This window comes from Solea senegalensis, linkage group LG4 (assembly GCF_019176455.1).
Source record: "Solea senegalensis isolate Sse05_10M linkage group LG4, IFAPA_SoseM_1, whole genome shotgun sequence".
Classification (NCBI taxonomy): Eukaryota; Metazoa; Chordata; class Actinopteri; order Pleuronectiformes; family Soleidae; genus Solea; species Solea senegalensis.
In genome coordinates, this window is record NC_058024.1 from 14233352 (window position 1) to 14261259 (window position 27908).

General features: G+C 40.1%; 1 protein-coding gene across 1 annotated transcript in view; it reads right to left on the reverse strand.

Annotated features, from left to right (window-relative positions):
• Positions 1-1895: 1895 nt before the first annotated feature.
• Positions 1896-27908, reverse strand: part of cdk18 (cyclin dependent kinase 18) — a 40524-nt gene continuing 14511 nt past the window's right edge. The window contains exons 2-16 of the mRNA XM_044023046.1: positions 23873-24008; positions 17503-17639; positions 15540-15671; positions 14831-14887; positions 14004-14118; positions 13380-13474; positions 13219-13281; positions 12220-12343; positions 11651-11771; positions 9943-10040; positions 9692-9797; positions 8000-8042; positions 7817-7907; positions 6388-6465; positions 1896-5887 (exon numbers count right to left, since the gene is read on the reverse strand). Coding sequence (XP_043878981.1) covers positions 5853-5887; positions 6388-6465; positions 7817-7907; positions 8000-8042; positions 9692-9797; positions 9943-10040; positions 11651-11771; positions 12220-12343; positions 13219-13281; positions 13380-13474; positions 14004-14118; positions 14831-14887; positions 15540-15671; positions 17503-17639; positions 23873-23990 — 1413 coding nt within the window. The 5' untranslated portion in view covers positions 23991-24008 and the 3' untranslated portion in view covers positions 1896-5852. The remainder of the gene's footprint in view (positions 5888-6387; positions 6466-7816; positions 7908-7999; positions 8043-9691; positions 9798-9942; positions 10041-11650; positions 11772-12219; positions 12344-13218; positions 13282-13379; positions 13475-14003; positions 14119-14830; positions 14888-15539; positions 15672-17502; positions 17640-23872; positions 24009-27908) is intronic.

Genomic DNA, 27908 nt, shown 5'->3' on the forward strand with positions numbered 1-27908 from the left:
CCAGGTGATCTGCTGCAGGCTGGACTGGGTCTGACACCTCAGGTCCAGGATGGTTGGGCCCAGTAAAGCGATGCACAGGCCAAAGCTGAAGAAAACGCTCCAGTAGGTGAGAGTTTGCCGCCAGTTGCGTCTGAAGAGCGTCCAGAGCCGCTCATCCAGTAGCGTCATTTTGTTCTTTGGAGGAGCTGCGACTCTCTGTGCGCTGCAGCTGACAAGCGGCTCATGTGCAGGGAAAAAAAATGCGTCCGTATCTCAGAGGGAGAGAGAGAGAGAGAGAGAGAGGGAGAGAGAGAGAGAGAGTAAAACAAACACAGCACCAGTCCACAGCGAGAGTAAACACAGAGCTCAGGAGTTAAACACACTTGCCACTTTCCACTTGAATGCTAATGATCCTATTGACACGGACGTGGCGCTGCATGGCCAATTATCCTCAGGTCTCGCCCTGTTGCTGACGCGCGTGTCTGAAGTTTCTCCCCAACATTTTTCATATTGTTATACGTACATTTTGTGTTGTGACTGCGCACACGTTCATGTCACATGACTTCGCCACACCTTTGTTTTAAAGATGTGGCAAAACCTGATCTGTAGCCACCTTAAAACACAATCAATTTCATTATTGTTTATTGTTGTTCTTTTGTGCCATGGTCCTCAAAATGTGGTGCGTGTACAACTGGTGGGACGTGAGCTTCCTCTGGTGTTACTTTGCAGAGATGGTGGTGGCCTGCACATGCGCTCTCTCTGTGCGAAAAGAATGAGTCCTTGCAGCTTGTTATTGACAGATAATGTTGGCAGAACCTTTTTTTTGTGTGTTGTGTCCGACAACTATTATGTGATTGGCCAGAAATGTGAAGTGGGCGTGGTCAGGGTGGAAATATCATCATTCCCTATGAGCACTTGAGTTTTTCATTGGAAGTATGAAAAGTCCCAGCCAACTTTGTTCTTGTTCTGTTATGTACAGGCCTTAAATCACACATATGCAACTAACACGCAAGTCTCAAGTCTGAACCTTCAAGTCTCAGGCAAGTTTGAAGTCATTTTTGCAAGAATCAAGTCACAAGTCAAGTCGTTTTCCCACATATTCCACATTTGAAGTCTTTCAAAAGTTTTATTTGTCACAGAAATACGGCATTACTCACACAACGTGAGGACTGCTTGATCGTATAACTGAATTTTCTTATATAAAAATCAACAAATTATTAACATACTACTGTAGTTTATGTAGAGCATTTAGTTTTATTGCACCAACCAAAAATGCAAATGAGCCAGTGGTTATAATTTGAGACATTCTCATCTAATTTCCCGAGTCGAGGTGGAATCCAGTTATTTAACCTCTGTGGAATGCAGTCAGTGCTCGTGATGCTGCAGGCAGTTTCAAAGACATCAGTTTTGACTTCCATCACTTCCATCAAACCACGGATGACAGGAATTGTCTTTGAAAAAAGAATTATTGAATTAAATTAAAGTTTCTTCATTCTGTCATGATGGCCCCATTCAGATTAAGTGGTTCAGATTATTATTTTGGTCAAAACAATGATACAAAACTATCAAGATGACACAGCAATGATGATGATGACACTGATAAATTGTGTTCCCACTCAGCGCCTTAGTTACAGCAGGGCTTACGCTGAATAAGGGCAACAATTATCACATGATATGTTTGTAAATGTTCTGTAGGAATAACATGAAATTAAATAATTTGTGGATATTGTGAGACTAACAGGTTCTTTAAAAAAATAAATAAACAGAGCTGAAATCTTGCAAATTCCTATGATAAGTTACAGTTGTCCACTACCGCCATCTTGTGTTCATTTCTGGTAACAACGGTAATGGATCTGTCATGAACGACAACTTGTGAACTCATGACAATTATGAAGTTGACAAAAGAGCGACATAAGTGAGTGTTCCATAATTTTAATAGTATGTATATTGATTAATAGATCAATTATTTCATCAATTTCATGTCTGTTGGCAGTGACAATACATTCATTTTCTCATTTTAGAACGGCGTAGACGTATCACACAAAATATCACATCTCATACAAAAATCTAAACTTATCTTTTATAAAACATTTAGACATAATCTGCTGAGTTTCTTTTTTCTTCTTTCTTATTTTAGAGTGTTCTGGGTTTGTTTTGTTTTTTTCAATACAGCATACAACTCACTGAGAGAGATGAAAACGTTATATATATATATATATATATATATATTATTTCTTTGTCATTAAAATAGCATAATTTAACACGCATTTAACTACACACAAAGTAATACTTGGGTCACTGAGGGAGGGGAAGGGGGGAGGTTCGGAAGTGTAACGACCACAGAACATCCCTCTGAAGTCCCTGGAGCTTTGCCCTGAATTTATCTGGATGGTCACAACATTATTCCTCCCTCAGCTTAATTCACTGTTAGAGGTAGAAAAACTTTCTCAGCAGCCATTTAACCTTCATTTGTCTCTTCATGCAGCCTCTGAGGGTCAAACCATCATATACAGAGATTTTAATTATATTGCTGAAAAGGCGACCCCACACGCCGTGCCATCATTGCTTGTTTACATCTGACCACACGACGCGTGCATATGACCACCTGGGTTTGGGCTTTGAAAACGACATGCCAGTGTAATCAGACATTTACGGTGGAAGAGCAGTGCCCCCAACTCTTATTCAGAACAAGAACATGGAATGTGCAACACTAAATTGAATAAGTAAAGGAGGCCTCTGATTGCTCCTCTACTTTTTGGCAAGCATTATATTTTGAAAATGTGTGGATCAAATAATCCAGGAATCAGGATGTTATTCGTATGTTATTGTTTTTTTTGTTTTTTTTAATACCAAAATGTGAGCCGGTTCACTGGGCTTCTCTGAGAAGTCAGAAATGAATCGAGCATATGGAATACAGGAATGCAAGTCATTGAACTATAATTTGACATCTTAATCAATTATTATCTTAATCATAATAATAATGTGCTTGACTGTGTTGTAGATGTTTTGCCTCTCATTTTCAGGGCTGCTTGTGTTCAGACCAGTGGCTGGACCTTTGTAGGGTGAGCACTGTCACCTTTAACCCCTGTGTTGATACTTTCTATAGAAGAACAGACCCTAAATCTGGCATCAACAATTTTGTTGGTCTGAAGGAAAGAACCTCCCCCCCCCCAAACCCCAAACAATTGGTGACCAAATGACATAAACCAGTCGGCCATCAACAATGAACTCGGCAATTTCCAAAGTTACAACAACCATAAGCTGTGTTTGTGAAGCATATAACTACATTTCTGAAATGAGAAAAGCCAAATTTACCTGTTTTCAGACAGGTGCAAACGCATGAGTACCTTCTAAGACAGTCCAGTATTATTCCCACATGGTTACTGCATTTTCACCCGTCTCTGTGACAGCAGACTTAGTTATTAGCCAACTGAAGTGTGGCTGTTCAGAAAACACGTTTATGTGCTAATGTTCAGTGACAAAACAGTAAAAATGGGTTCATTTGAGGCAAACCCATCAGTCACATCTGAGGAAGACGTTTGGGTGAAAAATCTTCAGCAAATCTTTTTTTTTTTTTCTACCCAACATGTCTCATATGGTTAAATACAAAGGAAATGACCAATCCAATCTTAAAATAGTAAAACAAACTAAAAAAAGAAATTGGTCCTCTTCGTGAATAAATGATGACGATGTTTTCATGTGCAACAAATCTATAATCTTAAAAGAACAGCAACATTTCAGTGACTGGAAGCAAGTGACACAGTACGAAGCCGCTCTTGTATTCCACACACACTGTCTCTTTTATATTGCACGGTTAAGTTACCAAACAAGCCTGATCAAACCCCACAGGTCAGTGACGTAATGTCATTGGTTTACGCTGGGACAGCCTCCCTCATCATTTCCATTTCTGCTGGAAGTGAGCAGGAGGAGGTGCGATAGAGTAAGAAGGGGGATAGAGGGTAGAGATGAAGCTTCTGTTACCTTTATTCCCACACTTCATTCACTAACAGTGTTGGGCAGTGATGTGTTACTCAATAATAACGGTAGTGTTCAGGGATCAGCTGTAGGCAACTGGATTCGTCTATAACTGACTCTTAAAGACGACTATAAGGCGTATTACTGTCATATCAATACTAAGTCTTGTACGTGATTACAATTTACAAAACACAGATAACATTACAGTTAATAAGCAAAAATAATGCTGTTAACTGTGTTGCTAGATTGTGAGTTTTCTTTGTCCTTTAGACGCTATCATATGAAGTACGTGTAGCAGGTCACATCAAAATAAAGATTGCAAAAACAGTAAAAGTAGGGAGGCTGATTTTTGCTTGAGCCCATATCAGGTATCAGGATTTGGATGAGTCCATTGATTGGGGGGAGTGGGATGAAAGAGAGCGTTTGGAAACCACTGATCTGGTCTGCGCTCAAGCCCATCACTGCTATGAGAAAGTACTTGTACGACATAATCTTCCCATGTTTCAGTTCTAGAGTCACGCGGTTTTTGTACAATATGGGGTCATTTCTTGGAATCATGTTAAGTAAGACACTCAGGGTAAGGGAGCAGGCTTCAGAGGACACTTCTGGTTTGTGCAAAAAAGGACACTAAGAATTACGCACACTTGCAAGGACTTATTTACAGACACAAAGCAAATATGCCTTCTAACACACTGGATACACAAGCTCAAATAGAGGTTTGTCACAAGCCAAAATATCATGCACGGTTTACTAAGGCAACTTCAAGAACTGAAGTGAAAGTGAGCTGTTTAACACAACAAGTCCCCACACAGGAGCGAGGCAAATCTGTTGACTATTGAATCCAGTGAAGTTATGTTGCTACCATTTCAGTGTCCAATGTATTTACAACAGCAAGGCAGTGAGATCATGGAACACACCCCGGCAATAAATCTTCTGACCTAGAACAAATGAATTTAACTATTTAACAAACAATAACCAGTTTTGCGAACTACTGTTACCTGGTGAACTAGCGTCACACATTTTGCATTAGCTGTATTAGATTCAACTTTTCCTACTGTTTATTTTTTAGAGGGCAGCTGCCTCATGATGGTATATGGTTGTACTGTAAAGATACATACTCTGAATGTATTATTTAGCAAGTGTTGTATAGCACCAGGCCAACAAAACAAAATAAAAAATATATGGAGAAGGCTTCATGCTGGGAAAAGCTCAACTTTAACTTGAATAAATGAAGTATGAAAAACAAAGACACCTCATTTGTGGTTTCTGGTTAGAATTCTCAGAGGGGGAAGCAGTTGTGGTGTCCCTTCCTTCAGAGAATTAAAAGTACCGAGCGTATCCACAAATACTAAAATGAGCTGGGTGAGTGTATCTTTGAGCTACATTGTTGAGTTATGGCCTAGAGAGCAAACTGAAAAGCCATAACATTTAGCAAAATGTGAAAATAAACATCTATTTCCACTACAACTGTTTGTTTGTCGCAGTGTTGGTCAGGTGATTCTTAATCTGTAGTTCCAGATGTGCTACCAGGTGTGTACTGAACACAAAGGATACATGGTGGTCAAATGTCAAGCAAGTCTTAATCCAGTGGTGCAGAATGTATTGGATTGAAATGTATGTGTGTGTGTGTGTCAGCAGAATAAGTAAATCAGTGGTTAAAGAGTTGCCGATTGTGCAAATGTACGCAAATACGTGTATGTTGTATGTGGTAAAAGTTTGTTTCGCCGAGACCTCGGTGTTCCTCCTACATAGAGACAAGCAAGTGTCTGTGAGTTTGTGTGTATGTAGCTGAGACGTGACTGTACTGAGCTGTGTTTGGCCGTCGTGCTGTGGACTGTCAAGCCAGTGCCTTCCTTCCTATGTGCGTCTCTCTCGCTTCCTCTCTCTCTGTGTGGCTTCTAGAAGATGCTTTGTCTTCGGTTCTTTCCTCGAGCTGAAGAGAGACAAAGTGAGACAGCACTTAGAGACTTAAAACACTGGTTATGACACAGGTCGTTATAAGAAAAGCTATGATTTTCCTCCGGCACTATAGGGTTAGTATGACATGAACACATACTGTACAATGAAGCTTTAATTCAGCGTATTAGTTTACACAGGGATAGTGAACATTATTGAATAATGAGCTTATTAGATAGGAAAGTGGTGACAGCAATTAGGTTGATTATAAAGAGAACGCATTGTTTATTTTACTTGTCTTCGCTGTTCCTGTGAGACTTTTATCCGTGCCACAGTAAACAAACGCAGCGTGTCAACTTCTTAGAGAAATTTGCTAATTAGCAAAGAACCTCTGCAGAGCCTTTAGCGTTTCATGTGCTGAGGTCAGGAGCAACAAAACACAGTGGGGTTTGACTCTGTGTCTCCTGACAGTTTCCATCCCATAGTTATTAACGATTCCGTCAGGCCCGTGTTGACAAAGATAAGAGACAAACTTACTTAAAGGCTGAAACAAGGAGCTGCGGTGGCCAGGGTCTTTCTGGAGCTGCACCTCTCTGAGGGAAAACACCGAGGCAGCTGAAACAAAGAGGGAGGAGAGGAACACTTAAGAACACGGAAACAAAACTCTGTGTGTTATTAAAGGATTAATTAAAAGGAAATGAGAAAATTGGAACATTGCTTCCCCAGTGCTCCGATCATACAGGGCTAAGTATGACTGTCTCCTGTGACCACATTATTGCAAGAACAAAAAGGAGTTTTTAAAGAGTCCGATTGCATTGATTTGTACGCTGTGAGCGTGTTTGTGTGTGAGACGGAGAGAAAAGAGACGACAGAGGCTGAGTGATTCAAAGACTCACACTGCAAAATGATTTACCCGGCCTCTAATCCGTCTTGCGTTCATGCAGCTCAGTAATTTGGACAAATGCGTCCTCGAACTGTCTCTGAATGTAGTTTCTGTGATGCATTCACAACACACTGGGCGTATTCAGAACTGTACTGAGCAGGATCAGACTGTGATTAGAGCTCTGACAAAGGATATTAAGGCCAGGTCTTGTCTTTTTAACTTCACACACAAGTGTGATCATTTGTTTGGTTGAAAACCACAGTCTGTTAGGGGCAGTGTACCCTATGGAACCTGCATAGTTCCACTGTAGCTACTCGACTATACTGTACATGCGCCTCCATTCTTTCTGACATTTCTTACAGTACTATATGGACATGAACTGCTTTCAGCAGGTGACCACAGACAAGTTGGCGAACAAGCTGTGTGCTATTAATGGACACCATCAACACGACACCTCTAAGAGAAAATAATATCTCTGCGAACAGACCGAACCGAGCTTTATGGTACTAACCACAAGAATCATAATTATTATTTAATAGATTTTTTTTTAATGGTTATCATTGTTACTTCACAGCTAGAAGGTGCTTGATTTGAATCCTGGTTCGACCATACCCCTTTGGTGTGTGTCGGTGTAAAAGTTCCCAGATTCTCCGGCTTCCTTCCACAGTCCAAAGACATGCAGATTAGGGTTATGTTAATGAAGACAACATTGACTGAAAGTGTGATTTGTTTTCCTCTGTATGTTGACCCTGGGATAGGCTCTAGAGTCTAGACCGTTCCATCTCGCCTACAATGTCAGCTGGGATTGGCTCCAGCTCCCGCCACTAGAGGTATAGATGTTGGATGGATGGTTGGATGGATGGATGGATGTCAGGTCTTTTGGAACATTTCAGTCAAAATGTGAGAAAAGCATATGATTCGACTACTGTCTATAGAAAGGCTACATCTGAGATGGAGCGGTCGCATGTTTCCAGTTAAAGTGCAGTCTGCTCTTCATAGTTACCAAGACTTGTTGACCTGCCTTTTAAAGTATGTGCACAGTGCACGTGTGTGTGTGTGTGTGTGTGTGTGTGTGTCTCTTACTGTCTGCCAAATTGTGTACGTTATCCCCCAGAGTCTGGAAGTAATGGTGTCGCAGAGCGGCTTCGGCTGAGATTCTGCTCCTGGTATCATACTGCAATCATAGCACAACAGCAGCTGATGAGACCGCCTGTGAAATCACCGCTAAGGTCTGTCTACACTCATTGTGCTTTTTTTGTCTCATACCAGCAGCAGAGCAGACAGCAGGTCAATTCCCTCTGTGTCCAACCTGGAGGAGAGAGAGAGGAACATTTCAGCTGGTATTATGACGATTCAGGGGAGAATCCCTCGCATACTGGTGATACTTTTTTTTGTTAGCAATAATACGCATTTATTGTTAAGCTAAATGAAACTGCACATAATAGATTTCTCACTTTAACTTTATTAACAAATGAAAAGACAAATAAACAGAATTGAATCTTCAGTTATATTAACAGGAGATAAAAGGACATGATGAGAGGAAAGAAAGAATAAGATGGACTGGGTAGTGCAGGGGTTTTCTAACTCCAGAAGATGGCAGCAATGCAAGCTGCTGTTAAACCTCATGGAAGAATGTTTGTGGGTTGAGTGACTGTTTTTTTTTTCAATTTATTTCGTCTCTTGGACTGCTAGGGTATTTAATGTGTTTTGTTAATTGTTTCCGACATGAAATTTGTTGAGTAATGTAAGTGGATGTTGAGGACTAAATTATGTAAATGAATCCATCTCAGAGCTGGAACCATAACAACGACATGTTGGTTCCAATCCAATCCAGAGACGTTTATACAAAGCAATGTATCAGGCAACTTGTCTCTTTGCTTGCTGCATTTATGAAAAGTGAAGATGGTGGATAGCTGTTGTGCCCCAGTTTACCAAAAAGAGCCACAGAACAGGGATCATTTCCTAACAGGTGCAGAATCCAATGCTTTTATATGTTGTTTATTTTAAAGGCTTTTATTGTGAAGTCGAAGCATTCTCCAGAGTAGATTGAGGGACAGTTTATCATTTTGAATATTGTCGGTGTGGAATAATACCTGCCTTGGCTTTAATTTTTTTATCATCATGAAAGCACCGCGGAGGGTCAATTATATTAAGTCTGTCAAGTTCTGCCATATATTCCTCAATGGCAGTGCACAATGAATTCTGCTGACATGATTTTTACAGAAGCTTTTTTCTACCAATTATTATCGACTTGGTGCCACAAGTTAATCAATGAACGGGTGCTGAGGTGTTTAAGAGGTCTGAAAGAAAGAAACCGCAGCACATCTGAGAAGGTCACCTGAGTAGGTGGTCCTTATGGAAGGGGAGGGGTGAGGTAAGGTGAGGGGTATTCCACTGGATGTCAATAAATCCTACCAACTGGTCTTTTATCATAAACTCAAAAACTGCAAGTACAAGGAAAATAGCACAGGAGAAAAAGAAAAAAAAAACAAACATATCCTGGCTTTTCTTAATAAAAATCTATTTCCGTGGTAACTTCACCACATCAACAGACATCAACTGTGAGGATTCACCGATCAACCTAACAACTTCGTATAGACCAGCTGAAACTGGCAAATCACATGTGTAACCTTGGCACCCATAATTTGTCTACTGATTGTTCCTCGGTATATCTTTGTCGAACCTAACCCAACCTAACTGGGGCAAAGGACCGATTAATCTAGGTCGACTCGAGGTATCAGCTATCAGAGGAAGGCGCCAGACATCTTGACCTGACGCCTCTCTCCTCTCCTCCAAGAAACTTGGAGAAACTCTAAGAGTATATTGTTTTTATTTTACACTAAGTCCTTGAGAGTACATTAGAATTTTAACACAAGCTTTTAGGGCGGAAGAGTCGATCTGTTATGTTATGTCATTTTTACAGACAGTGATTTATTTATTTATTTTTTTTCATAATACCTTGGCACATGGTTGATGAGAGCTTGAGGTCTGTACTGAGGAAAGAGGTAAGACCTAAATTCCTCATTACTGCTAATACCAGGCCAAGTATCTTCCGTAGGCGTGCCTGGGAAACGAGAAATAAAGGACGTGCATTGTCATCATCTGCTCACGGGTACTTAGCTTCAAATAAAACATTCATTTTCTTCATCTTCATCATCCCATTTTTCATCTGGGCTGTGAGACATTGTCATATTGTGTTGTTCTCTTACCCATGAGCCTAAAAATGAGATGCAACTCCTCCTTCACTGTGGCACCAGGAAACATGGGACGACCTGTTGCCATCTCAAACTGGATACAGCCCACACCCCTGAAAGAGGAGGGAGGAGGTGAAGCATGTAGAAACTGTCGGCGAGGCTCTATTCAACACTTCAAAGCGCGGTGATCATTAGTGCAAACATATATGGTGTGAGTGGGTTCTTTTGTTCCACCATGGCTGGCATGTTGAAGAGGTGCACCGTGGTCTGATGAGAGGATACGTAGCTAGGTAAAGCTCATAAAAGGCTGGTGTGTTGCTACAGAGACAAACTGCACACACAAGGAAAGTAAATGCAAATGAATTGTGCTTCATTGTGTCACAAATGACTAATCTCTCCCCGAGTGACTCTCCCCGAGGATTTTAATAGACACGCATGATTCATACAAAGGCAGTCTGGACTACCCTCAAGATGTTGGGAATCCACCTAATGAACTACAGCATAGCGTAAAACAAAGACTGGCACGATGTTGTGGAGGACCCTGATGTGCTTTCTGATGCCCTGGGAGATGTAGAATGTCAGAATGTGTCTGATCACCTACAGGTTAACCATTCGCAGGTAGATCAATATCTCATCTGCATCATGACAGATCAAGTTTCTGCTTTTCTGCTGGCGATCACCACATTAACTCAGAGAACGCATACATTACTGAATGAATGTGTTCACTATTAAAACACGTGTAATCTAGTAATTCATACAGATTTGCCCAATAATCCAAATGCGACAATTCACATGGTAATTTTTCATATACAGATTTACAGTCAAATGAATATTATTCAATGTATCCATCATTAGTGCTCCTTTGGTTATATTCAGATTATAATGGTCATTGGAATGATGTGACTACTTGTGCAGAGTATTGTATATTGGGCTTGTTTGAATTAATTCAAGGTTTCCTAAATGCAAATTGACAAACACAGTAGCTGCATGTCTGACACTATCTTGTTAGTCAGGGTCTGTAAAGCTTTGTTTCTTCGGCGTGCGTCCTACGAGCAGGCATCACATAATCTCATGCATCGAATAATCTACATTAATGTCGAAAATGAGACGCGTATTTGACACAGCTTTAAAATGAACTTCTTCCCTGTGTTGCTTTGTTAATAATGTCATAGCAATGATTCTCTGAGACTCCAGAAACACGTCATCGTCTCTGATTATAAATACATAAATACACCTACTCGGCCAGTTTTTCCCTGGATGCATCCACTGCGTGCACAATGTGTTACAAAATGGAGCACGACATAGTGCCAAAGCAACTTTTGGAACCCCCGTGTGCAATACGCCGGCACAGTTGACGTAATTTCTGGCGCACACACGCACATCTCACTTTAGATGCACTGCAACGAGTATAAGTCTAGAAAAGACTCATCATATCCAATCAGCCTTCCACTCATCAAATACTTGAAGATGATGTAAACGGTCTGTATTCATATTTATCTAACGCTTTTCTAGTCGTGATGTCCACTCATAGTTGCTTTACACAGTTTTTAACCATTCACTCCCATTCACTCATGTTCTATCACACTTCATTCAGCCGTCAGGAGCAACATGGGAATCAAACCCACAGCCTTTAAGTTGAAAGACGACTCGATTTTTTCGGACGTCTGCCTATTGTATCCGCTTCATTTGACAAATGATGATCAAACGATCCACGTAAACTCACCACATGTCAATGGGTGTGGAGTATTCTGTCGAGCCCAGAAGCACGTCAGGAGGCCTGTACCACAGAGTTACCACCTCATTGGAGTAGGTCTTAGTGGGGACAGACTTGGCTCTGGCCAGACCTGACAAATCAACAATTCAGATGTTAGTAAGAGCAGCAAGGTTTTCACAAAATGTTTTCACAAAATCATCAACGTCTTAGAAAGACTTGCTGTGTCATCTGGCCAAATGTTGGACCGGAGCCTTTGCCTTCTAATTTGCTTCGAGTCAAGAAATTCTAATGGTTTATCCACTTCTGACAAAAAAATTGAAAACCCCAGAGAGAGGGACTGGGTTGCTAGGATACAGGAAGTAAAGGTGCAAAACTAATGAGGACATAACACAATGTGGCAGAGTAGCAGTAAAAAAAGAAAGAATTGAAAAGTGATTTTGACCCAAAATTTCTTAAGAGAGTGTGAGATACTATACAACGATGTATAGTAATTAAATATGAATATATTTACACATGCATATGTAATATGTACAGTAGTGTGCAGTACACTGTATGTGAGAGTGTGTGTTGTTTTCTACCAAAGTCAGCCAGCTTGAGCTCGCCCTTATCATTGATGAGGAGGTTCTGAGGCTTTAGGTCTCTGTGGAGGATTTTCCTCTTGTGACAGTAGGACAGACCACGAAGCAGCTGGAACATGAAGATCTGAAAGAGGATAAAAAGAATTTGACATTAAAAAAAAAAAAAATATATATATATATATATATGTCCTGTGGACACCTTACTGGGGAGTAAAACTGTAATCTATAACCATAACCTTCCTTATGAAATCAATGGAAATTGCTGTCAAGTGTCTTAGAGCAAATATGTCTCATCCAGTCTGTTCATATTCACTTAACAGATTCACTTAATCACAATAGATGGGCGTCTCGGAATAGCCACAGTAATAGAACACAATCAGAGAATGGAAAGGCACTAATAGTGTGAACCTAATATACCTGACATTTACTGCTGTTGTGAAGCTCTTTCCAGAATCATCAGAGACCCGTCTGTGTAAAAAATGATTTCACCAGTTGTACCACAATAACATTTTTCTTAATTTGTTTTCCAAAAAATAAACAAACCCACCGGCTCAATTTGTACACCAGGACCCAAAAAGTACTGTTACATCAGCATAGGATGAATCAAATTGTGTGAACATTGTTAACATAAAAAACAAATAGTTTTATATAAAGAGCAGGAACATGTGTCATTTTCAGCTATGGACAACTATTTTTTTTATGTATATAACAAAGCCTGAACAGTCTGGAGCAACCTACCTCAAAAACTAAAGATTCTAGATTTTTTTTATTTTTCAGAGAATCAGGTGTTTTGCCACTTAATGTAAGAGTAGTACTGACACGAAAGAGGCACAAACTGCTATATCTCCATGCAAAATAGTCTCTAATAGTCTGTAATCTCTAAGTGTACTTGATCATTCATATAACTGCTGCAAACGCACACACCGTGTATGACGCTGGTCATTCTCACGAGTCACCGCATGTGTAACCCAGTGTCACTGTCACTCGCACGCGGCTCACCTTGACATTATGCATGCTCATGAGATTCCCGCAGTTGTCCAGGTACTGTTTGAGGTCACTGTCCTACAAGACAAAATAGCATAGAATACAATGTTCACACACATTGAAAGCCCACGTGTTCACCACTTTCATGTTTGAGGAACGACAACTTCGGCACTCACGAGATACTCAAACACCAGCGTGAGGCACCGCTCGGTGTGGATGATGTCATGCAGCGTCACAATGTTGGCGTGCTTCAGGTTCTTCAGTAGAGACACTGTGGAAACCAAAAGGGAGGAGACAGTGAACCTGCAGCGAAGCGCCAACTGCGGCGAAACGATCCCCGAACAGCTCAGCGGGAGAGCTGTGCAGCTCGTGCCGCTGTTTGTGTTTCTGAACATGACAGGTGATGCTCAACAGCCCACATGCAAGTAAGCTTTAAAGTGTCGCTCACACTACATACGTGACTTTTGAGTCAAATTTTAAGTCCATTGTCAACATGCCAGAATTTAAACCAGGGTCTGTGACAAATTTGGAAGACATCGGTGCGTCCCTATAAATGTGACTGCTGCAATCATGCAGCGATTAGGTGCAATTGGCCAAGGCTTACAACACTTGTCAACAAAAAGGAAAATATGTCCTGTGGTGGAAATTAGGATAAAGTTGAGTAAAAGTGAAATTCAGATAATTACCCGTTTCTTCTCGTAGTGGTTGCTCTTAAAATAGAAGCATTATCTATTGGAGGGCGGCACACGTGGCCCTCAACCTTGACTGAACATGAACAGTGTGTGTGTGTGTATGTGTACCCTCTCTGATTGCAGTACACGGTGCTCCCTCCTCGTGCTCCAGTCGGATCTCTTTCAATGCCACCAGGTTCTCGGTTAGTTTGCTTCGCCCTTTGAACACTGTGGCATATGTCCCCTAAACTCACACAAACACACACACACACACATGCTCCTCAGTGACATTCTGACAGTACTGTTGTCACTCACATGCAAGCATGAAGGGACATTTGTATACATATATACAACCCCTCCAAATAATCTCCAGAGTCCAGTGCACATCTGAAAGCAGAACTATTATGTAACATGCACGAGCACAACCACACCGCCCCAGGCTGAGAGGAGAGCAAATATTTTGTGAGGCTGTCATCAAACACTGAGCCTTGTGACTGAGTATAATGCAGACGACTTCCACTACTAATCAAGCTTTATTCCTTGAAGCGACAACTGTTCTCAGATGAATGGTTTGGACTTTAACTGCATTATCTGTGTCCTGAAACCTTCATGTCATGCTCTGTGAGAGCAGATCATCTTAGCACATTTAACACTGTGTCCATTGATAAGTAGCAGCAGTCATGTGAAACCTCAGCGATATATGCATACAATTAGTTTGTCTTGTTTAAGCTCGCTCACAAGGCTACTGTGTTCTGTTTGTTTTGATGGGCTCTCATCTCCCTCGAGAATTGAGAAATACAACGAAGAATTACGTGCGACGTGAAAATAATCCGTTTCACTTACTTACTGAAGTTATTGGTCAGTGGCTGCAGCAGTAAAGCACTAAGCCCTCACTGGACTGAAAGCCTAATTGATGTTAAAATGTGAACGTGTTGAGTAAATTGGTGGAGACGTACCTCGCCGAGTTTGCCGAGCTTCACGTACGTCTCCAGTTTTCCAAAGCCTATGTCAGACTAGAAGCAAAAAAAGAAAACAGATCAATCGGTCAGAATTAATCTCCTTTGATTACATCAGGGAGATCAAATTCATTGTAATACTCGCACAAGAGACAAACAATAACAGGAAGGCAAGATAAGAGGAGAGGAGGAGAGGATTCACAGAGAGGAAAGCTGCTCGGAGCTGAGACGTTCACTGGCTCAAAACTAATCTACCAAATGGAAAATAAACAACCCAGCATGGACGCTAAAATTTAATGAAGATGAATATACAAAACACATCACTCTGCAGAAGTAGTTTGTTTTTATTACCATTCAAATGTTTTGTTTTATGTGCATGAATTTAGATATTTTTTCTGCTGTTAGTGCTCCTACATCTATCTAACAACCTGCACCTGTGCAAGCCAATCAGATAAAAACCGAGCTAGCAGCAGCCAATCAATGGCTAGAAGGAGGGACCTCTGGGCTGCAGACACAGAAAGGAAAGGACAGCAAACATGGGGGTGGGAGAGAGAGAGACTGAGAGAATGGGTGAAATGTTGGGAACAGGAGAAGCAAATGGAACAAACAGTGCCAAGACATATTCCAGAGATATTCAAACAGCTTGTAGTAAAAGCTACATATGGATCAACAGCGTATTACACGCAATAGTATGAAAAAATAAACTAACCAGTGAAGCGCGTCGAGACATGCGACTGAGAGGTTTGCAGAGGGGTGAGTTTTCACTCTCCAGCTGCAGTTTCTGGAGAAACTCCGGAGGCAGGCGGATGTCCATGGGCAGGGACATACGTTTGCTGACATCCTGCAGAGTGTCAAGCAGCAGAGTTTATAACATGCAGGAGTCCTGTCTCTCTGTTATGGATGCAGAGATTAACCGTATACGGATGTTTTAAAAACATGAACAATATTTAATTCACTGTTATTTATCCTAGATGATGGATGCCTGGATTTATTTAGGTCATACTTTCTGCTTCCATGTGTCCACAGAGGTCTGCGTGGGTCCATGTGACAAACATTTAGTCATAATGCTCACTTCCCCAGTGCAAACAAAGCTGAGCAACCACACAGTTTGAATCCACGTCAACCGCACATGCCAACTTTTCTGTCCAGTTGGTGGTGCGCTCCATTTTTTTTTTTGGTCAAAACAGACAACAAAGACGACAGTAACCATGGAAACTTGCTTGAGATTATGTGAGAAGGTCCTAAATAAATGGGCAACTCGGCGCTCAAAGAATACAAGGATGTAGTCTGACCTAGACCCTTGTTTGTAGTATGAATAAAGGAATAAAGTATGACCTGTCTCTGAAACTCAATGCTACAGTCGGTCAGAAAAATAGTTTATTGCTGAATCTCAGATGCAGGCAATTAAATACTAACATGTTTGGTCGGAGAATCTGAGTCCATGGAGTGGACAGAGGCAAACACTTCTTATGTGACAGATGACCGATGTCTTAAAGGAATACTTCACAGATTTGCATTTAGCTTTGTATTACTGGTATAGGGGTAGTATTATTGAAGAATTGTGCTTCCCTACCTCAGTTTCCCCTGAGTCGAGAAACACCAGTGATAGTTTTCTACTAACCCAGTTCTAGTAATACAAAGCTAAACGCAAATCCAATTAAAGTATTCCTTTAATAATATGATTCTCTTTCCCTTTTTTTTAGGTTGCTTTGCAGCATAGATACTTGTTTCCACTGATGGGATAGCAATATGCACATGCAGCTGTTTAGCAGTGTTCTCTCTGTGTAAACTGCATTGTGACTGACTGACACAGTCTTCCATCATAGGCCAGATTTCCCCAAGAATGGAAATTAGAGGTGGTGCAGAAGTCTAGTGTTCACTCAGATCACATAATAATAAAGGGTTAGTATGGAATTACTGGTCAATATCATCAAAGATGCAATCCGATCCCACTTGATTTATAAAGCACTTCAAACTAAATCAACATGTTCAAGTTAACTAGGATACTAACTAATTCATATGCAGACATAACCTCAATTGAAACTGTATCAGAGAAACAAAACACATTTCTCATAAATTATTATTAAACAAGGATTGTGCTAATTAATAGCTTACAGTAATACGTAATACGTTTTGGTCTGTAGCTTCTATTAAGAAGTTCAGAGGTTGAACCGTCCCCTGGAAATACCATTTAACTTTACCACACAATTATCTGAAAAGGTTGCTGATAAGAACTTTTACAACCTGGTCATATTAATTAATAGTTTAATCGTCTAAAAAGCATCAATCAATCACACAGCCAAGTTTTTTTTCTTTCATATGCTCACTGAAAGAAACTCAGATTGTCTAAATTCCTCTAAATCATTACTGATTACTCGTCTGAGTAGAAGACAGACTGGGAGTGAATCACACAAGTTCCACGGGGACTTTTTCTGATAAGGTGGAACTGTGCACTCTCACATTTTCAATAAAAAAATCCTCCCTGCAGCACCAAGGTGACTCATCTCACTGAACTGGCAGACATGGAAATGGAGAAATAACTGCCTAGGATGAGTTTAAACCAAAAAAATCCAACCGCGTGTGCCACTGTTGTGTTATCACTGTGTATCACCTGTTGTAACTTAACGCTTTCAAACCTTTCAACTGTCAACGAGACCATGCATTCCACTCACCTCCATGGAGAAACGTCTGTGTTGGGCCTTGCTGTTGTAGTGGAGATGGGATGGAGACTGAGCTCCTGGTGTGGTCGGTTCAGGACTCACTGGACTGGCATCATGAGATGGAGGACCCAGTCTGTCTGGAGTCAGACCTGACGTCGAAAAAAAAAGAGAAAAACACTAAACATGTGCAGTCGGCAGTTCTCTCAGTCGTGACTGTGAAGGCCATACCATATGACTCATATTAACTGACAATTCAGTGACTCCTTTTGCTGTGTATGTGTTTCATTACTCATTTATTTATAGACTGTTATCTAACATGAGCTGACAGTTCAACATCAGGGTCAAACATTCATCCATGCAAACCATTTAAATCAATCCATTTTATTTCTATTGTCCAAGTCCACAAATCACAGGTTTTACAATCTGAAAATTAAACGACATCCTCTGTCGTTAGACTCTGCATCCCCCGCTGATAAAATAGACAAACCAATTAGCAGTAATAAAAGCACATTTTAATTTTCATATCTGTATTAAATCAAACAGATTTTTGCTTTTATTCCATTTTTTTACAAACCACAAGCAGCTGTTCAGTACATAAGAACTAAAAAAACACACCTGAAGGATATTTAAACAAGATGATAAAAAAACGTGAAAATGAAGCAGGATTTGTGGTTAAGGGCTCATGGCGTGACCAACATATCATGACTGGTAATGGTCAACGCTAGCACCAGAAATGGCCGTAGAAAGTAACATTTTCTATGTACTGGACTTTATTGTGCTTTCAAATGATCCTCAGGAAATAAAAATAAGCCGACCGACCTGTTAAGTTTAAATGATTGCTACATCAGACACACAACAACAGGGGTTAGAAGTGCCTGCTATTGCACGGCACAAAAAACAGGTAGTTAAAATCTTCGCCATTTTCCAACAGAGTCAGATGTACTCAGAACAGACAATAGGATTGTCAAAATTCACTCTAAGCTTCTTGTTTTTAGACATGAATCATCAATACTGTGCAGGAGATCACAGTTAACACTGCTGAGGCAAAGGCTTTAGACTGTGTGCTGGGAAGAGTGGACTCTGATCCGACAGCATTGATGTGTGTTTGATGTGCTGTTGCTGTCTACCTTACTGTGTCACTGCCTCACTGGTATGTGAAGCATAGGGGGGGGGATAAGTGGACATGCGTCTCCATTTTAAGGACAGTTGTGTGTGTATTTTAACCGATCGTTCTGTGGGTTGAGCAAGCAACTCCTTGTTTCCATGGGGACAATGTGTACACACACACACACACACACTGTATACATCAATATTTACTGCATAGATGTATAGCAGTGTATCAATTCAACAAAGACAAAATAAAGGTGAATGACTTTCAGTAAAGCTCAGAAGGACAGAACGGCCTCCAACCGACTCCTTTGTGTCACATGGATCAATGGTCTAAATGGACCGGGGGGATGAAATGACAACCTGTTTGCTATAAACATTTGAATATCACAGCTACAATGCTCCTTTGATCTCCCAATGCTAATCAGGGTTAGTAAAGGTGAAAATGAGATGAGCGCGCGCACACACACACACACTGTGACACTGCCTGATTGTTGTGAGATATGGACGGTCGCCTGCCACAGACCTTGTTAGGAAAAGGACAATCCAATATGATGCGCCACATGATGTTTTTGTTGCATTTTTCCATGTGAAACTGTGATTACGGGGGAAGCTTCACAGATGATGACGGAAGTAACATTCACGCTGAGCTGGAGATCTTTTTGATATTCATGCGTCGCTCTCATTTGCATGACGCCGCTCATTACAGTCATCAAGAAGCGCAAGGTTGTGCCTTTCTCAAAGACGGATCCAGTTTCAAAACACTTGGGCCACATTCAGAGTTGATATCCTCGGATTTGAGGATGTATTTAGGGCACATAGGGCGCATTCTGAAAATATCATTCAGGAAAATGCTCAGGAAAGTTAATATCTTATATATATGTTAACCTATTGATTCCTCTTTAATTAAAACAAGATGGGAGAAAGATTGGAAATGATGGACACTTTGGGAAGAAAGTCTGGAGAGATCCAATTTAAAATCCTTCATCGTCTTCTCTACTCCAAAGTGAGGTTACACAGTATATACCCTGAGATCTCACCATCTTGTGATAGATGTCTGCTGGCAGACGACACTTTAATCCACAGCTTTGCTCTATGTCCCGAAGTTATGACCTACTGGATCAGCACTTTCAAACTCATTTCTGAAATACTTGAAACCCAGTTGGAACCGAAACCTTGTATCATTATATTAGGAATATCGGATGATATGATCATATCAATCAGCTCTAATAAAAACGTTTGAGAAAATATCATTCACAGAAAAACAACTTTTTGGCAGAGGCAATAAAATGGCATTTTAAAGAGCATGCAAAGCAAATCCCGAGATTCTCCTTTTGTACATTTTATGTTCAAAAACAGTGGCTGAGAAAAAAAAAAGTACTGGAGTACTTTAAATTTCCAAGTACTTCACAGGTACAAGCGATCTTACACCAGTTTGCGACGAGCACTGACAATTTCATTAACTTTCACAGAACATGATATTGAGTCATGACATCAAATAGCCAATCGGACACAGAATTTGAAGTCCAAAAAATGCAAATATGTACAAGGGGAACAGACCAGACACAGTTATTTTTCCTCAGAGCTGGTGCTGTGTTGTGGCACAGTAAGCACACCTGTGTAGCAACTCTACTCGCTTCATTGTTTTGGATACGGACTAACACGGATCCTTTGTGCTGTAAATAACCTCATGTTTGCGAGAATAACAGTCAAAACCGAACTTTTGAAATAAATGTAAACACTGTGAGTTTGGCAGAAACTGTGACATAATAATGGCTGACATAAAATACTTTCCACTTGAATATCTTACGCATGCTTTCTTCAGTGTATATGTAAACTGAGCTGAAGTTTTTGCTTAAATCCCTGTTTGTATCATCACACTATGTTTTGAGTTTTTTCACTCTCTACAGGTATATTGTATATTGTATTTTAATGTTTTTTATTACAAGTGTGTCAGTTGTAATTATTGAAAATTCAATAAAAAATATTATTTAAGAAAAATAAATATGCTTTTTATTGCATCCAGTAGCCTTAACAACAAGCTCTTGTTATCATTATTATGTCTGAATTCAAATTTTTTAAATGTTGGCATAGATACTTGTTTTCTTCACTGTAGAAGTGACCTATAGTGCATGACGGCGTGTAATGGGGCGTGTAAGTGTGTTTTGGGTGTAATATTAACAAAGCCCACCAGAGTTTTGCTCGTCATAGACTTTACAAGCCAGGTGCGCATGTAACTGGTGTGTTGCTATTTAAATGGCAAATGCAGGAAACTGGAGAAGTGAATGATGGAAGGAAGGAAGGATGGAGGAAATAGATCTGCTTGTGTGCGAGGTAAAAGGTGAGCAAGCAGATCGTCTACAGTTGCAGCAGAACCCTTCTCTGAGCGAAAGATGCGTGTTCGCTGGCTACAACTTCATTAATTCTCCCCGACATCCAACCTGCATTTAACTGATGGATGGGGGGGGGCGTACATGCCTTTTTGGGTTTTTATTGGGTCTGATGGCAATGTAGATTCCCCACATTGTAGCTGCTAACAAACCATTAATCACAGTTGCTTTGGGGAAAAAAAGCATGTTTAATATGTGTCTGAGATGAACCAAAGACATCTTTTTTCCCCCTTAAACCTAAACATAGACAACAGAAGTGTGTGTGGCTTACATGTTCTCCATTCAACAAATTCAAAGGCACAGTAGGCAGAATCGATCAATAAATCCAGAATAACCATTGGCAGGAGAGTTTGACCGATTACATGGCAGTAAAGAGAAAGATGGCACTGCTGATGGTTTTTCTACTATAACTACTCCAGCACAAGCAACAACTTCCTCCACTGAAAAGAAAAGCGGAAGTCCAAAAGAAAATTGGACATTTAATGTGAGACATTGCTTCAGTGAGCACAGACTCAACGAATGAGAGAACCATGGGGATAGAGAGCTGAAGAAGAAGAAAAACCTTTGGTATTTTAACAACCTGTGGCTTAAGCTCAAAAAGTCATTTATCTTTCTGCCTATACTGCAGCTTTAATCCCACAACTGATAATGTTCCTGACAAAATCCAAAAAGACCAAATGTCACATCTTTTCATACTGACTCTGATACCAACTGAAACCTTTTATAAAAAAAAACAACAAAAAAAAAACACATGCCATTTGAAAGATAAATTGCTTTGAGCAAAAATGTCAATGTTTTTCATTTAAACAGCCCGACATGCTGTGCAACGCTGTAGGACATAATCCCTCTGCCTCGCCGAGAACAGAGGGAGCAAGACAGAAAAAACAAACACAAAATGGTTTAAAAGGACTTGGGTGAAACTCTGTGTCCCTGTATGTCCTTGTCTGCCTGTGTCTGTGTGTCACCTCTTCCCTGACCTTCAGGAGCAGACAGTGATGCAGGCAGATGCAACCTGGGGCTTTAAACCAAACCTCCATCCAGCTGCTTCTCTCCCAGGCAGCACTTTATGATCACACTAGAGACCGAGGCTGACTGTTTGACTCAAGTGGTACAGTGACAACACCTGTTTACAGAATATCATGGTTAGACTGTACAATGTGTGCACTTGAATTTGCTATTCACTCCAAATCACAGTGCATAATAGTCGTGTATTTTTTTGAGTTTTTGAGTGTGTGTGTGTGTGTGTAAGGGTGTCTTACTGTAAAGCAACTGCAAATACAACCTGTTGCTAGTATTAGAGGACTATAGATGGCTTTGTAACATAAAGGAGAATCTAGACAATACTACGCTACACAGTTGAAATACTAATTCTGAAAGTGTTCACTTACTCAGCCTTATCTAGACACTATTATCACTCTTTTCTAGTGGAAGCCTGTGATAAAAGACATAGCAAGAAAAACCCTGGCAAACCTGTGAGGGTCCATGAAAGAGACACAAAAGGAAGAGATTTGTATTTGGTACTAAAACCCAGAATGAGTTTGTAAATTTTGTACAGAGACCAAACGGCACTAGGAACTATAACGACATTTGTTTTCAATGCTGTTCATTAGCATTCATTTGAGGTTTTGGGATATTAATGAGCTAAACTGCGTTGACAATGCCATTTTTGAAGTATTGAAGATGTGGTTATGAGTGAAACATTAAGAAACTGAATGTATTTCCATGAACTATTAAAAGCAGACCCTGTGTTTGGTACAATTTACAGTTAGCTGTTCCATAATAATCTCTTTGTAAAGACCCTCCCACACTTCTCTTATTTTGATCCATCTTTGTTCTGTGATTGATCTTTTATACTGTTGACACCATAGACTGTATATCAAAATTCTGCGGTCAATCAGGAAAAAGAATATATAGAACAGCCAGTTGGGGCTATGGTGCACTCAGGTGGTTACAAAAAAAGAGGTCAATTTGAATGAAATGAATGATTTATGATGTCAGTAAACATTATCCTAGTATAACATAGTTTCTGGTCTTCTTCAATAGCACAGGTTGATATTGTAAATCATTTTCCTGTTAAGAAATAGATGGTAAAGTATGGCAGAGTCTATGTTATTTGTGATAACATCACTGCTTGACACTGATTGAAATGTGTCATGAAAATCTGTACATGGATTTGTAGTAAGGACAAAAAACACAAAGAGGTTTCGAAAATGTAAAATTTAATAGAAACCAAGTGTCACAGAGTGTGTTTGAAGGTTGGACTCTGCCACAACAAGAACGTTGCGAGTTTTACTTGAATATTTGCTTCACTTGGCTTTGTTTTGGTCTCCACCAAATCTTGAAGAAAAGAAAATATCTGGCTACTATGTACAGGACTGTGCAAAAGTCTCACCTTTGGATTTGTTGTTTTACCAATGCAATAATGTTCCTACAGTATCATTATTTCTCATAAAATATGGGAAACATGTATCAAACAAGATCACAAAAACAAAACAACTTCTATAAGTTAAAGTGTCAAGTATTTAGTGTGACATACCCTTACAACTAGAGTGAAACCGTAATTAATGTTACTGCTGAAACCTGTGTTTGTTCTATTACATCAGGTTTATTCAAGACATGCTTGAATATTAGTCAATGGACAGTCAATGAGTTTAACTCAGCATTCATGTTTGGTAGATAGGTTTAAGCAAAGTGGGGGATCTGTGGTTGGGTTTAAGTGCCAACAAAATCACAAGGTTAGGGCTAAGAAATCATGCTTTCGTGCAAAAAACACAAATACTATAACCATTGGTGAAATATAACGAAACAAACAAAAAAGAATATGGTCCTTATGAAGCGTGTGGGAGCACAATGGCACTTCAGGTGATGGAAAACAGGGTTCTTACCATGAGTGTGCTGAATGTTGAGCTGGTTGATCTGCTCAGTGAATTCATTCTCCTCAATGGTCTCGGTGCGAGGAACAGATAAAGAGAAACGCCTCTTAAAGTTCTTCATTTTGTTCATGATGCTGAGGAACACACTCTGGGAGGAGAGAGAGAGAGAGAGAGAGAGAGAGAGAGAGAGAGAGAGAGAGAGAGAGAGAGAGAGAGAGAGAGAGAGAGAGAGAGAGAGAGAGAGAGAGAGAGAGAGAGAGAGAGAGAGAAAAATACACAATTAATTTGCAAGACCACTAATGCATATAATAGTGTAAGAGCCCAATATTTGCAAATATACGTAATACAAACTAAAAATTAAAAAAGATTTCAATGCAAAACCTTCCAAATATAAATCTTCCAATGTACCGAAGTATACAGCATGAATCAAAGAAAAAAAAAACAACTACCACGTAAATACTCCTCGCCAGCATGAAAGAAGCTGCAGAGCATGTGCAGCTTGTGATGGATCGTTATGTGCTGCTTAAACAAAGACTGTGTCGTCTGATAATGAGGCAGAAAGCAGTAGGAATGCAGCCCAATCAATGAACTCTCCTCCTCTTCAAACCGTGGTGGGTTACACAACCACAGCCAACCCTACTAGTTTGGTTGTTGTTGTTTTTTCCTCAGCCTTTTCTTCTCTTCCCTTTCTCAGGTCTGTATGCTGCAGACACTGGTGTCGTGGGGTCTGTCTCCATGATTGCTCTAGTGTCACAGATATGTGTATATGTGTGTGTGTGTGTGTGTGTGTTAGTGTTTCGGCTCATTATTGTGAAAGGCTAAGGGATGTCTGTGGTGGGTTCAATTACAGTAAGACACCCTACTGGTATTTTCAGGCCTCAGCAGCCCATCAGGATATTACGTCTCTGCGTGCTGTCAGATTACATTATCTGCAGCAGCGCTTGGACAGTGCAAGTGAGATGGCTGCCTCGCACCAGTCTGCACCACGTCTACATTTGCAAAATACAAATAAAGGCACACAAATGTACACAAATGGACTTCAGTGCTAGGGTTGTAGTCAAGCAAAAGATAAAATAAATCATTCACAGACCAAACTCTATCTTACACTAAAAATGTCAACGTTCCAGATCACATTCAACTGTTTGTGGAACCAAGACGTCTTAGACCTGCTGTCACTCCAGTGCATGTTAAACATTAAGTAAACCTTAAATCAATGAGACGGCGACTGAAACTGTCTCTTGGGTGAGTGAAAAGTTGGTCGGAATACTACAGCCTATCTAAGTGCATCAAGAATAAACCCTCACACAACCACAGACTCCACACAGTAATACTAATCTCCCAAATGTGGAAACATCCGTGCAACATTATTACTGTTTGTGAAGGGTAGGACAAGACCAGAATGAAAGGGAGAAATTCTGAGATTAGCACAGGCAGCTATGTTTGTACTTTCCACTGATCAGTCATAGACATGGTGGGTGGTGAATGTTCAGTACCCCAATGAGGAAACCTTGCTATTATAATAAATGTTTTGACAGTCCAACTGGTTATGAAAGAAATGTGTGTTCTAAGGTAAGGCAAACATTTATTGTAATAGTTTGGTAATCAGTTTGATGTGCTACTGCAGAAGAATACATCAATTCGCTGCTCTCATATTACTTCAGAGGAAAGGACTTTGGTGATTCTAATAATCTGGTGACTTGAGCCAAAATTTGAGCCAAATTGCACTTCACAGGACATTGTTCCCTTGCCAAAGATGACGGTTGATGGTTCAGACATTTACTGACGATTTTCCTGCTGCAGAAAGCAAACCGGAGCAGCAGAGATTTACAGGAGCATTCATTCATGCATAGAAATCAGCATTCACTGAATGATATTTTCTCATTAAGTAGGTTAATCACTCTACCACACAACCAAAAGCAAGCAGAGAGCTCTTTAGGATGAGGACATGGAATATCCTCTGTCAGGTGACTTTTTTTTTTTCCATGCACTATTATTACTGGACAGAAACACATGATTTATATAATCATGTGTTTCTGTCTAGTTACTATTGAATACTGAGCACTATTTTCTTGGGCAGGTCTCCCTACACTGATGCACTGTACTTCACACTGACGGATTCATCCATCATTTCATTTTTTAAAAGAATCGGCTGAAAATCGGAGCACAAAGAACAGAGGGGCGATGTGAAACTGACCAAACACATAAAGCCTGAACAATATTAAGGTGTGCAATGTGCACAAAAGGCCCAACGTTAAGAGAAAACAACAAAGGCTTTCACAGAACAAGAGACGTGTGGGTGGCAGCCATAAATTGAACAATGAGTGGAGGAGAGGAAGCAGCTCAAAAAGCGACGGCAGAAATAAAGTAATCCTTAGATCCGTGCAGGGGAAGGGGGGGATTTCTAAATCACATGAGGGGAAGCCTTTAGAAATCAATCGAAAAGTCCTGCTAAAAAGTTGGCACATCTTAACGCAAAAATACCAAAAATCCTTTGTGCTGTTAATAATACAGACATGTTCAGCTAGCAATCAAAGAAGCAACAGAACCCCAAGCTTCATATTTCCAGAGATGGTGAAAACCTCTGGCTCAGTCTGTTCATTATCAAAACAGACATTCCAAACAAACATCTCAACAGCAAAACCTAACGGCAATTTTCTGACAGAGCTGACATGCTGACTGTGATTATATAATGAGAGAATAGTAAACACAACATCAAACACTAACTAGCAGAGAAATGTGGATGTATAGGAAGCTACCAGATATAAAGCTGATGACAAGGTTCAATCTATGTCACTCATAGAAATCTTTAGTCCCATATGGTTTGGATGCGCTCACATTTAATTTTGTTAAGAATCTACCCACCGACGACAACAGGAAAAATAATAACATTTTCGTGAAATCCCTGTCTCTTATAATGGGCAGAACTAAAGAAAATCAGTCTTGAATGGCTTTATGTTTTAGGCCAAATCACGCAGCCCCAGTGGAAACCATAATTCAAAAACAGCCCTTTTCACACTTTTCTCACTTGTTAACATTTACTTAGATATTCTTAGGCCCAGAGTCTTTTTCTTTGTTGTTTTGAAAACATTTTCCATAAACACACAACGCAAACAGCTCTAAATGCAGTTATATACACATCAGGCCTGTAAGTGCTGCTGTAACGGGAGCCATTTTCACGATATGATAAATTTGGATTCTCCTGTTTTTGGACAGGCCCTTATTTGATCACATGAGATTGAAGATATATGTATATATATATATATATATATATATATATATATATATATAAATATATATATATATATATACATACATATATATACATATGTGTATGTAGTATGTATATATATACATACTACATACATATATACATATATACACACACATATATATATATATACATATATTAACTTTTTCTGCCATTTTCCCTCATTAAAAATGAATAAAGATGGGTGCTTCCCTTGATTGCCTTTGATTTGCATTTAGGTTGACATGGCAACTGTGGTATGGAATTTCATCTGCCTTTGATTCGTGCAAGGCAGACATGGATCTGCCTTTTCTCCAGGAAATGCAAATTTTCTAGTTTATATGAACTTTATGATGGTGGTCTGTATACTGAGAGGTGTGACCTTTCTCTAATGCCAAACATTGGGCCCAAGAAGCAACAGCCACTTTCGTCAAGCAATGTCCAGCATTATGCTATCATTTTGGCGGCGGTTTCCGCTGAACTACTGCACAGACAGCCTGGATGCGCTGTGCTGTCTGTTCCTCTTGCAAGACGAATAAAACTCACAAAGACAGCTGCCGTTCTCATGCACTTATTTCTACACTAACAATGGTCTTATTAAGATTGTGCCACAACAATTTGGTGTCAGAATTGGGATCCAGCTGAGTGGATCGTCTGAGACTCAGTGGACAGTCACTGGCCAATTCCTCCATTTGTGGAGAGATCGTCACCACTGGATCTCAACAAACTGAATTCAGCTTAACATCCAGATATGCGGTGAGTGTTGGAAATAAGGTAAAAAAGAAAAACAAAGAATTTTGA